The sequence below is a fragment of the Ranitomeya imitator genome, chromosome 1 (genome assembly GCF_032444005.1).
Source record: "Ranitomeya imitator isolate aRanImi1 chromosome 1, aRanImi1.pri, whole genome shotgun sequence".
NCBI lineage: Eukaryota > Metazoa > Chordata > Amphibia > Anura > Dendrobatidae > Ranitomeya > Ranitomeya imitator.
The window spans coordinates 128,668,715-128,682,104 of record NC_091282.1 but is presented as its reverse complement, the minus strand read 5'-3'; the positions used below and the strand labels follow the sequence as shown (position 1 = coordinate 128,682,104).

Below are 13,390 nucleotides of genomic sequence, written 5' to 3'. Positions count from 1 at the left end.
TATAGATACAGGGTCCATCATAGGTTACACAGGGTCCATCATGGATTACAGGGTCCAGCATGGATTACAAGGTGCAGCAGGAATAACAGGGTCACCTTTATGCCCATCAGGACAACCACAGTCTTCCTCATAAGGACCCCCGCCTGTATGTCCCCTCAGGCCTCCGGCCTGTATACCCCATCAGGACCACGGCCTGTATGCCTTATCAGGACCTCAGCATGTATGCCCCATCAGGACCCCCGTCTGTATGCCCCATCAGAAAACCCGCCTATATGCTCCATCAGGACCCCCGTCTGTATGCCCCATCAGAACCTCCACCTATATGCCCCATCAGGACCCCTGTCTGTATGCTCCATCAGGACTCCTGCCTGTATGCCCCATCAGGACTCCTGTCTGTGTGCCCCATCAGAACCCCCGCCTATATGCCCCATCAGAACCCCCACCTATATGCCCCATCAGAACCCCCGCCTGTATGCCCCATCACAACCCCCGTCTGTATGCCCCATCAGGACTCCTGCCTGTATGCCCCATCAGAACCCCTGCCTGTATGCCCCATCAGGACCCCATCTGTATGCCCCATCAGGACTCCTGCCTGTATGCCCCATCAGAACCCCCGCCTATATGCCCCATCAGAACCCCCGCCTATATGCCCCATCAGAACCCCCGCCTATATGCCCCATCAGAACCCCCGACTATATGCCCCATCAGAACCCCCGCCTATATGCCCCATCAGGAACCCCGCCTGTATGCCCCATCAGGAGTCCCGCCTGTCTGATCCATCAGGACCCCCACCTGTCTGCCTGACCAGGGCACCTGGAGCCCTCAATTTCTCTGATGAAGCCCCTTCAGACTATTTGGCACATATGGAAGAATGATTGTCTGAAGAAGAAAAGCTAAGCATTAAGGTAGGGTCACACCACCATTTTTTTCTCCATCTGAGAAAAACTGTCCAATTTTGCTAATCAGACTCCGATCGGAGTTAGATCAGAGTGGAGAGCAAAACAAAAAAAAGTTTATCCACCTCCTCTGTTAAGTCAATCCACAAAATCCAGACCCACAGACTTGCAGATATTGATCAGACGACATGTCAACGATTTTATCCTCAGATCACTCAGTTCGAGGAAAACAATCGGACATGTTCACATCCAATAGAATAAAATGGATACAAGTGCTATCCGTCAAAACTACAGATAGCACTCATCCGAATTAAACAGTCGTGTGCACAAGATGTTCCCATGAATCCTGTGTCATGCCAACAGTAAGGCAGGTGTGGCGGCTTCTCATCCATGGAGGGTGTTAATTCACAATTTTGCTAAGAACATTGCCATTAATAAAGAATGGGATCTATATACCCTCCAAGAGTGACTGCTCCCAACAATCCAGGAGCAATTTGGTGATGAATAATGCGTTTTCCATCATGTCACAGGGCCAGGAACTGCTCCCATTTTGATTTGTTGATTTGTCTGAGAACTTGTGGTAAATGCTCATAAAGCGTGTGGACAAACAATAAAGGCCAACACTTATTGTGGATCTTTGCTCCATCTCACCTATCCCCCTTACCTGATCTATATCACAATTAGTGACACCACCAGGAGTCCTCTGCCTCGGCGGTACCTTCACTTCTGCCCTGTCCCTCAACCGCACATCCAAGCAATCACCACCTCCTGCCACCTCCAACTCAAAAATATTTCCAGAATCTGTTCTTTCCTCAAGCCTGAATCTGCTAAAATGTTAGTGCATTCCCTCATCATCTCCCGCCTCGACTACTGCAATATCATCCTCTGTGTCCTCCCCGCTAACTGTCTCGCGCCTCCAGACCGTCATTAACTCTGCTGCCCGACTAATCAACCTCTCTCCTCGCTACTCCTCCGCTTCTCCCCTCTGCAAATCCCTTCACCGCCTCCCAATTCCCCAGCGTATCCAGTTCAAACTACGAACATTGACCTACAAAGCCATCCACAACCTGTCCCCTCCATATATCTCAGAGCTAATCTCCCAATATCTTCCCTCACGTAATCTCCGATCCTCCCAAGACCACCTTCTCTCCTCCACACTTATCCGCTCCTCACCCAATCGCCTCCAGAACGTCTCCCTCGTGTCCCCCATCCTCTAGACTTCTAGAAGACATGATGATCTTAAAACCACGAATGTCCCCAATAAAGAAGAGTTTTACTGGAGAGACCTTCTGTACAATATGGAGACCCGACATTGCGCTCCATAGACGGACCATGAAATACGCTCTGATAATCCCAGCCTGATACTGCGAGTGCAAATCCGAAAGTTGGGTTATTTGTTTTGCTTTTAATACTCAAAAAAATTTGCTTTTTTCGCAAACGACTATTAAAACAGTATGCGATGCTACACACTCAGGCGTTACTATGCAATTGCATTTTGAGCTATAAAGAATAACAATGTTTCCTTGTTATATTGCAGCTATGAGAAGCGTTATTATCACAGTGACCCATCATGCATAGCTGTGATGGAGCAGCATCCTAATCATCCATGGGACTACAGAACAGCATCCGATCAGCAGCTGCGGTCTATCACCTCGAAATTCTGGGTGAACCCTGCCTGCAGCCTGACACAGTGACAGGATGCTGGGAAGTCGCGCACTGATGACATCATCATGAAACCTCTCTATTCCGCACTCACGCCCTCCTGTAGCCCACGTGATAGGCCTGTGAGTCTGCGCACTGCGCTGCTCTGAGCCTGGCTGTGAGTGTGTGTGCGGCTCCGGGATGAGGAAGAGGAGAAGCGGAGAGCCGGCCTCACCATGATGCGCAGAGCGAGGCTCAGCGTCCGGCCCAATGTCAGGCCCGGCGGCCGGGCGGCGGGTGGAGCGGGGCAGGCGGGTGCGGCCACTGCTCGGGATGGAGGAGTCGCCCCCACTGTGGAGCCTGATCCCGGAAAGGAGAGCAAGACAGCGGCCCCCGGAGAGAGCGGACCAGCCGAGCATGGGGAGCCGGGAGTACCGCAGGAGGAGACGCAGCAGGCGGAACTGTGAGTGTGACTGGGGTCCTGCGGGGCCGGAGCTGTAGCCTGAGCACAAGTGCCAGCTGCTGTGTCTGTGTGTTTATGGGGGGCTGCCACTGGTGTAAGGGCCACTGCCTCCTCCTCAGCAGGCGGAATTGTGCGCCATCAGGAGCTATTGGCCTGCAAGGGGCTCTCACGCCGTGATTGCCCCGATGGGGGGGGCCTCGCACCGTGATTGCCCCGATGGGGGGGCCTCGCACCGTGATTGCCCCGATTGGGGGGGCCTCGCACCGTGATTGCCCCGATGGGGGGCCTCGCACCGTGATTGCCCCGATGGGGGGCCTCGCACCGTGATTGCCCCGATTGGGGGGGCCTCGCACCGTGATTGCCCCGATGGGGGGCCTCGCACCGTGATTGCCCCGATGGGGGGCCTCGCACCGTGATTGCCCCGATTGGGGGGGCCTCGTGCCGTGATTGCCCTCCACACACACTGAGAGCCATATGATGGACACAGTTGGCTTTAGCAATGTTTTCTGGCAAACAATTAATACTTGGTGGCAAAACCCTTGTTGGCAAGCTCAGCAGTCAGACGTTTTTTGTAGTTGATGAGGTTTGCGCACATGTCAGGAGGAATTTTGGTCCACTCTTTGTAGATCATCTCTAAATTATTAAGATTTTGAGGCTGTCGCTTGACAACTCGGAGCTTCAACTTCCTCATAAGTTTCCTATGGGACTAAGGTCTGGAGACTGGCTAGGCCACTCCATGACCTTAATGTGCTTCTTTTTGAGCCACTCTTTTGTTGCCTCGGCTGTATGTTTTGGGTAATAGTCTTGCTGGAAGACCCAGTCACGACCCATTTTCAATGTCCTGGTGGAGAGAAGGAGGTTGTCACTCAGGATTTTACAGTACGGCCGGCGTCACACTAGCGTATTGCATCCGATGCGAGAGCATCGGATGCGATGTGCTAATGGCCCTCGGCTCCTGCTCGCAGCAGAGCAGGAGCCGAGTGTCATACATCTGTGCTCCGATTCTCTCGCACAGGGAGGATCGGAGCACAGTTGCGGAGGAGGCGGAGAAATGAATTTCTCCATCTCCTCCATTGCTGGGGTCCGCTTATAGCGCACATCACTCGGATGTTATCCGAGTGGTGTGTGCGCTGTCTCACTCGCACCCATAGGCTTATATGGGTGCGAGTGAGCCGCGAGCTTTCCTCGGTCCGAGACAATCGCAGCATGCTGCGATTGTCTCGGACCGAGAAAAACGGCCGACAAAAAGTCGGCTGCTGGGAGCGGCCCCATACCTTAATATTGGTCCGAGTGCAATGCGATTTTTTTTTTTTTTTTTTTTTTTTTTTTTTTTATCGCATTGCACTCGGCCGTTTTAAACGCCAGTGTGACGCCGGCCTACATGGCTCCATCCATTCTCCCATTGATGTGGTGAAGTAGTTCTGTGCCCTTAGCAGAGAAACACCCCCAAAATCTAATGTTTCCACCTCCATGCTTGACAGTGGGGACGGTGTTTTTTGGGTCATAGGCAGTTTTTTTCTTCCTTCAAACATGGCGAGTTGAGTTAATGCCAAAGAGCTCAATTTTTGTCTCCTCTAACCACAGCACCTTCTCCCAGTCACTCCCAGAATCATCCAGGTGTTTATTGGTAAATATCAGATGGGCCTACACATGTCTTCTTGAGCAAGGGGACCTTGAGGGCACTGCAGGATTTTAAACATTTACGGCATAATGTGTTGGCAATGGTTTTCTTGGTGACTGTGGTCCCAGCTGCCTTGAGATCATTAACAAGTTCCCCCGTATAGTTTAGGCTGATCTCTTCACCTTCCTCATGATGAAGGATACCCCACAAGGTGATATTTTGCATGGTGCCCCAGATCGATGTTGATTGTCAGTCATTTTGTACAGTACAGAAAGGAAAGTTTGGACACACCTTCTCATTTAAAGATTTTTCTGTATTTTCATGACTATGAAAATTGTAAATTCACACTGAAGGCATCAAAACTATGAATTAACACGTGGAATTATATACTTAACAAAAAAGTGTGAAACAACTGAAATTATGTCTTATATTCTAGGTTCTTCAAAGTAGCCACCTTTTGCTTTGATGACTGCTTTGTCTGTTTGACAAGTGTGACCAACCTGTCAATCCGTTTTCCAAGCGATGCTACAGATCGCTTGGAAAACACTACATTCTGCAAGCTAAAAACGCTTGCAAAACGCTAGTGTTTAGCGGGAAAACGCATGCCAATTCCGCATGCGTTTTACCCGCGGCACAGTTGCGGAATTGCCGCTGAAATTTCTGCAGCAATTCCGGACGTGTAGACATAGCCTGAAACTGGCCTAATTTAGAGGACACACCACATTCACACTTATACAAGCTGTACAGTGACTACCGTATATACTCAAGTATAAGCCGACCCGAGTATAAGCCGAGACCCCTAATTTTGCCACAAAAACCTGGGATAACTTAATCACTCGAGTATAAGCCTAGGGTGGAAAATGCAGCAGCTACCGGTAAATGTCAAAAATACGAATAGATACCAATAAAAGTAAAATTAATTGAAACATCAGTAGGCTAAGTGTTTTTGAATATCTATATAATGCTCCATAAAGTTTGATGGGCCCCATAAGATGCTCCATATTAAAATATGCCCCATACAATGCTGCCCCATAAGATGCTCCATACAGACATTTGCCCCATATAATACTGCACAAACGTTGATTATGGCCCCATAAGATGCTCATTAGACTATTATGCCCCATATGCTGTTGCTGCGATAAAAAAAAACAACACATACTCGCCTGTCGTCGCTCAGGCCCCCGGAACTTGCTATAGTCACCTTTCCCGTTCCACCGCCGGGCGCCACTGTGTCTTCCGCGTCCCCTGCACTGACTGTTCAGGCAGAGGGCGGCGCGCACACTAATCGCGTCATCACGCCCTCTGACCTGAGCGTCAGTGCAGAGGATGGGGAAAACGCAGCGGTGGCGGTGGAACGGGGAGCAGGTGAATATCGCGCACTGCGTCATACTCAACTGCTCCCGGCGCAGTCCCTGCTGGTCCCTGGTTCTCCGGACGCTGGCAGCTTCTTCCTGTGTTGAGCGGTCACATGGTACCGCTCATTACAGTAATGAATATGCGGCCCCACCCCTATGGGAGTGGAGTCGGGTCCATATTCATTACTGTAATGAGTGGTACCATGTGACCACTCACTACAGGAAGACGCTACTAGGGACCTGCAGGGACCGCGCCAGGAGCAGGCGAGTATGATTACACAGCTGCTGCTCCACCGCCCCCGCTGACCCCTGGGTATGACTCGAGTATAAGCCGAGAGGGGCAATTTCAGCCTAATAAAATGGGCTGAAATTCTCCGCTTATACTCGAGTGTATACGGTACTTTACATTGTATGAAAGTGCCTATCTTCAGTGTTGTCCCATGGAAGGATATTGTAAAATATTTACAAAAATATGAGTGGTGTACTCACTTTTGTGATATACTGTATATAATTGTCTAAGGGTCCCTTCCATCTTTCTGTCACAGATATTCATTGGTCGCGGCCTCTGTCTGTCATGGAATCCAAGTCGCTGATTGGTCGCCGCAAAACAACCATGACCAATCAGCGACGGGCACAGTCCGGAAGAAAATGGCCGCTCCTTCCTCCCCTCAGTCACTGCCCGGCGCCCAAATACTCCCCTCCAGTCACCGCTCACATAGGGTTATGCCGGCGGTAACTGACCGCGTTATGCCGCAGGTAACTCACTCCGTTACCGCCGCTATTAACCCTGTGTGACCAAGTTTTTACTATTGATGCTGCCTATGCAGTGTCAATAGTAAAAAGATCTAATGTTAAAAATAATAAAAAAAAATCATTATATACTCACCCTCCGGCGCCTTTTCCGCTCTACGCGACGTTCCGTTGCTAAGGATGGTATGCGCTAAGGATGGTATGCGACAAGGACCTGCCATGACGTCACGGTCATATGACCGTGACGTCATGGCATGTCCTTCTCGCGCAGGTGCGAAGAAGCTGCGGTACCATGGGACAGGCAGGGACAGCGTCAGGAGCAGGTGAGTATTTAATATTCACCTGTCCGTGTTCCATCCGCTGGGCGCCGCTCCGTCTTCCCGTCCTCTTGCATTGACTGTGCAGGTCAGAGGGCGCGATGATGTATTAGTGTGCGCTCCGCCCTCTGCCTGAACAGTCAGTGCGGAGAGACGGGTCGCTGAGGAGCAGTGACGAGAGGCGAGTATGTGGATTTTTTTTTTTTTTACTGCAGCAGCAGCATTACATGTGGCACAATGCTGTATGGAGCATCTATGGGGCCATAAAGAACTGCATGGAGCATTAAATGGGGCATCTATGGGGCCATAACTGCATGGAGCATTATATGGGGCATCTATGGTGCCATAACTGCATGGAGCATTATATGGGGCATCTATGGGGCCATAACTGCATGGAGCATTATATGGGACATCTATGAGGCCATAACTGCATGGAGGATTATATGGGGCCATAACTGCATGGAGCATTATATGGGGCATGTATGGGGCCATAATGAACTGCATGGAGAATTATATGGGGCATCTATGGGGCCATAATGAACTGCATGGAGCATTATATGGGGCATCTATGGGGCCATAATGAACTGCATAGAGCATTATATGGGGCATCTATGGGGCCATAACTGCATGGAGCATTATATGGGACATCTATGGGGCCATAACTGCATGGAGCATTATATGGGGCATCTATGGGGCCATAACTGCATGGAGAATTATATGGGGCATCTATGGGGCCATAATGAACTGCATGGAGCATTATATGGGGCGATAACTGCATGGAGCATTATATGGGACATCTATGGGGCCATAACTGCATGGAGCATTATATGGGACATCTATGGGGCCATAACTGCATGGAGCATTATATGGGGCATCTATGAGGCCATAACTGCATGGAGCATTATATGGGGCATCTATGGGGCCATAACTGCATGGAGCATTATATGGGGCATCTATGGGGCCATAACTGCATGGAGCATTATATGGGGCATCTATGGGGCCATAACTGCATGGAGCATTATATGGGGCATCTATGGGGCCATAACTGCATGGAGCATTATATGGGACATCGATGGGGCCATAATGAACTGCATGGAGCATTATATGGGGCCATAACTGCATGGAGCATTATATGGGACATCTATGGGGCCATAACTGCATGGAGCATTATATGGGACATCTATGGGGCCATAACTGCATGGAGCATTATATGGGGCATCTATGAGGCAATAACTGCATGGAGCATTATATGGGGCATCTATGGGGCCATAATGAACTGCATGGAGCATTATATGGGACATCTATGGGGCCATAACTGCATGGAGCATTATATGGGGCATCTATGGGGCCATAATGAACTGCATGGAGCATTATATGGGGCCATAACTGCATGGAGCATTATATGGGACATCTATGGGGCCATAACTGCATGGAGCATTATATGGGACATCTATGGGGCCATAACTGCATGGAGCATTATATGGGACATCTATGGGGCCATAACTGCATGGAGCATTATATGAGGCATCTATGGGGCCATAATGAACGGCATGGAGCATTATATGGAGCATCTATGGGGCTATAACTGCATGGAGCATTATACTACGTGGCTGGGCAAAATACGTGGACATGCATATTCTAGAATACCCGATGCGTTAGAATCGGGCCACCATCTAGTACTGTATATGCAGCTCTGGCAAAAATTAAGAGACCACGGCAAAATGTTCAGTTTGTCTGATTTTTCTCTCTTTACAGGTATATTTTTGAGTAAAGTGTAAATTGTTCATTTAGTCTATAAACTTCTGACATGTCTCCGAATTTCCAAGCAACAAATTTAGTATTTTTTTTTTCTGAAAAGGAGAAATGGTCAAAAATTTAAAAAACAAACAAAATCATCATAATTTAGAAACAACAATACTAATGTCTTAACTCTGGAAGAGTTCAGAAATCAATATTTTGTGGAATAACCATGACATTAAGGCTATGTGCACACATTCAGGATTTCTTGCAGAAATTTCCTGAGCAAAACAGGACATTTTCGGCAAATCCGCATGCCTTTTTCTTGCGTATTTTTCCGGAGGTTCCCAATGCAATAATCACGTGGGAAATCCGCAGAAAATCCACAAAATTAATGAGCATGCTGCATTTTTTACCGCAATGCGTTTTTTTCGAGGAAAAAAACGCATCATGTGCACAAAAATTGTGGAATGCATTCTAAATGATGGGATGCATAATGTATGCATTTTTTTGCGTTTTTATAGCGAAAAAACACGAAAAATCTGCAACGTGCGCACACAGATGTAATCACCGCTTTCATGCGTCTTGCCATGCTTTCCACCAGTCTTTCAAACTGCTTCTGGCACAAAAATATAAGCAGTTCTTCTTTGTTTGATGGCTTGTGACTATCCATCATCCTCTTGATTACATTCCAGAGGTTTTCAATGGGGTTCAGGTCTGGAGATTGGGCTGCCCATGACAGGGTTTTGATGTGGTGGTCTCTTAATTTTTCAGATCTGTATACATACACAGGGTGATTCACTCGCTACTTTACCCGGAAAAATTGCTGTAACTAACTTCTAAAAGAGACTATCTATCGTACTGAAATTTGCACTACATACCCCTTGGTTCATGGTAAATTAATATTTTAAGGCAGGTGTTGAAAATGTCCACCGGTCACATCCAAGTACGCCTGCACGCCCCGTTCCATATTATTGCATGTATTCTGCAGGATGTCTGGGGTCATAGCCTGGATTTCTCGATGTATGTTCTCTCGGAGTGCTGGAAAAGTTTATGCCTTATTATTGTACATCCAACTCGTAAAATGGTCTCAAACGAAAAAATCCGGCAAGAACTACCGTATTTTTGGGATTATAAGACGCACCCCAAATTTTGAGGAGAAAAATAGGATTTTTTCTTTTTAAATAAAATGGTGGTGCTTCTTATAATCCTTGTGTCTTATTGCTTACCGGGGGTGGTGGCAGCCGTGAATCGGGGTCGTAGGATCGCTGATGGAGGAGGCAGGAGTGGGGTGATGCTGCAGGCCGCAGACTGGGATGAGAGAGTGTTCCGATGTGCGGCGGGCTGTTGCGGGGTGCCCAGCGCTACAGGGGCTCTAACGACATTTTGTGAAAGGCCAGAGCCTGCAGTTCCATGGTTTCCTGTGCGGTGTACTCTGGGAAAATGGCCATCGGGGGCGGTGTATGCGCAGATGGCGATCTCGGCACCAAGATCTCAGGAGATGAGGTCTCCAAGATCTTAGCACTGAAAACTAGTGATGAGCGAATATACTCGTTACTCAAGATTTCTCGAGCATGCTCGGGGGTCCGCCGAGTATTTTTTAGTGCTTGGAAATTGTTTTTATTGCCGCAGCTGAATGATTTACATCTGTTAGCTAACACAAGTACATGTGGGGGTTGCCTGGTTGCTAGGGAATCCCCACATGTACTTATGCTAGCTAACAGATGTAAATCATTCAGCTGCGGCAAGAAAAACTAAATCTCCGAGCACTAAAAAATACTCGGAGGACCCCTGAGCATGCTCGAGAAATCTTGAGTAACGAGTATATTCGCTCATCACTACTGAAAACTCATCTCCTGAGATATTGGTGCCGAGATCTCCCATCTGTGCATGCGTGGCCCCCCGGCGGCCATTTTCCCAGAGTCCACCGCACAGGAAACTATGGAACTGCGGGGGCTCTGGCCTTTCACAAAGTGTTGGCAGAGCCCCCGCAGCAGCACCGTACACCCCCTCATGCCAACCTGCAGCAACAGTACAGGTAAGGTATATCTGCATTATAAGACGCACCCCCATTCCCCCCAAATTTTTGGGGAAAAATGCGTCTTATAATCTGAAAAATACTGTAATTCTTTTCTCTTAATCGGGTCCTTTCAATTCCTGAATGACAGTCACTCTGTACGAGTGAACACAACCTTTCTTGACCACTCGTTGACATGTGGAATACACGTGCCTGTCTCCTGGAAACGCCTGTGAGACCATTTACATGGAGACACCAGAAGTCGCTGTTTGCCATTTTGGACATCCTCCATCATGCACTTCTGCTCCCGATATCACACCGACCTTTTTAGAAAACACCAGTGATTGTCTTACCGCTGTCTCTAACATCATGTCCTCCCTCTATCTGAAACTAAACCTGTCAAAAACTGAACTCCTCGTGTTCTCTCCCTCTACTAACCTACCTTTGCCTGACATTGCCATCTCCGTGTGCGGTTCCACCATTACTCCAAAGCAACATGCCCGCTGCCTTGGGGTCATCCTTGATTCTGACCTTTCATTCACCCCCTACATCCGATCACTGGCTCGCTCTTCTTACCTGCATCTCAAAAACATTTCTAGAATTCGCCCTTTTCTTAATTTCGACTCTGCAAAAACTCTTACTGTTTCACTTATTCATTCTCGTCTGGACTATTGTAACTCTCTACTAATCGGTCTCCCTCTTGCAAAACTCTCCCCGCTCCAATCTGTCCTGAATGCTGCTGCCAGGATCATATTCCTCACCAACCGTTACACCGATGCCTCTACCCTGTGCCAGTCATTACACTGGCTACCCATCCACTCCAGAATCCAGTACAAAACTACTACCCTCATCCACAAAGCACTCCATGGCTCAGCACCACCCTACATCTCCTCCCTGGTATCAGTCTACCACCCTACCCGTGCCCTCCGCTCCGCTAATGACCTCAGGTTAGCATCCTCAATAATCAGAACCTCCCACTCCCGTCTCCAAGACTTTACACGTGCTGCGCCGATTCTTTGGAATGCACTACCTAGGTTAATACGATTAATCCCCAATCCCCACAGTTTTAAGCGTGCCCTAAAAACTCATTTGTTCAGACTGGCCTACCGCCTCAATGCATTAACCTAACGATCCCTGTGTGGCCTATTTATAATAAAAAAAAAAAAAAAAAAAAAAAAAAAAAAAAGGTTCCTCGCATCATGTTCTCATACACTTTATGCAGTATTAGCCCTCTGTGTCTGCACTGCTACATACTTAGGCAGGTAACTGGTTCATGCAGCTTTACATGAACACCTGAGCCTTACACTATAGCTGGTCCGAATAACTAAAGCAATTGTTACCATCCACCTCTCGTGTCTCCCCTTTTCCCCATAGTTTGTAAGCTTGCGAGCAGGGCCCTCATTCCTCCTGGTATCTGTTTTGAACTGTATTTCTGTTATGCTGTAATGTCTATTGTCTGTACAAGTCCCCTCTATAATTTGTAAAGCGCTGCGGAATATGTTGGCGCTATATAAATAAAATTATTATTATTATTATTATCATGCCTATCCAGTATGTTCCATCTTATTCACCAATGACAGAATACACGGTTCTTTAGAAACTCTTTGGAGCCTCTATAAGGACTCACAATGAAAACCTGCTCCTCCAAACGTTATCTGTACATTAACAAATGAAGGAGGAGTATGGCAGGAGTGAAATGCGAGCTCCACACAAACTACCGACGTACAGGAAGGCATGCAACAAATCTATCTCATGGTGGTGGAGACCGGTGGGGCAACAAGTCGGCGAGACCACTCTGTGTGAGGATGTTTCTAGTCACTGTCACGGAGGTTCATTGCACTCTCACTTTTCATGAGTCAAAGTATGTACAGTCCAAATTTCGGCCATCTTTTAGAAGTTACAGCAATTTTCCTGGAAAATTGGTGAGTGAATCAACCTGTATATACGCTGTTGCTGTAAAATTATTGTTAATGTGAAATTCAAATATTTTCCCGCCTCAGCCATGTCATCTTCAGTTCTCCAAGGCACCATCATTTCTTGGGCTCCGTTCACATCGGTGTGTTTCACTTTCAGTCTTCTGCTACATCATAGAAGCAGAACAAGTAAGGATAGCAGTACCAAATCTGTCTCATGTTGGACATTGGCCACATCTGTTGAGTCCCATTAACTAGAATGGGGTCTTTGGATGTTTTTTTATTCTGTCGGAATGGTGCAGCATGCGAGTCCCCCAAAACAGATGTGAAAATATGTAACCCAGTGTAAATTGTGGACTGGGTCAGGCCTAACGTCCTGGTCCCTATTTATGGAGCAATCCTAGAAACCATTTATAATATGGATCCAGATTTTAAAAACTGCCATATAAAACTTTTTGTATGTTCCTAAGACTGGTCCGGGTCCAGGGCGCGCTCCCTCACATGATCAGTAACTTAGAACTGGCGCATGCTTAGTCCAAAAGCCTTCCCATATAGAACACATATGGACTGATATTTGAACACACTTGATATGGACTGATGGCCTGTCCTGATGTCAATTTCACAATGACGATGCCTCCTGGTCCAGTAGATTATATAATGTCTGGTATCTCATACATGTC

At 47.8% G+C, this 13,390-nt stretch overlaps 1 protein-coding gene across 3 annotated transcripts in view; it reads left to right on the top strand.

Annotated features, from left to right (window-relative positions):
- Positions 1-2,663: 2,663 nt before the first annotated feature.
- Positions 2,664-13,390, top strand: part of BDP1 (BDP1 general transcription factor IIIB subunit) — a 197,800-nt gene continuing 187,073 nt past the window's right edge. For 2 of the 3 annotated variants that reach the window (XM_069750679.1, XM_069750688.1), the window contains exon 1: positions 2,685-3,000. In XM_069750679.1, coding sequence (XP_069606780.1) covers positions 2,774-3,000 — 227 coding nt within the window. In that variant the 5' untranslated portion in view covers positions 2,685-2,773. Of the gene's footprint in view, positions 3,001-13,390 lie in introns of all 3 variants that reach the window. The other variant, XM_069750670.1, reaches the window with a different exon arrangement.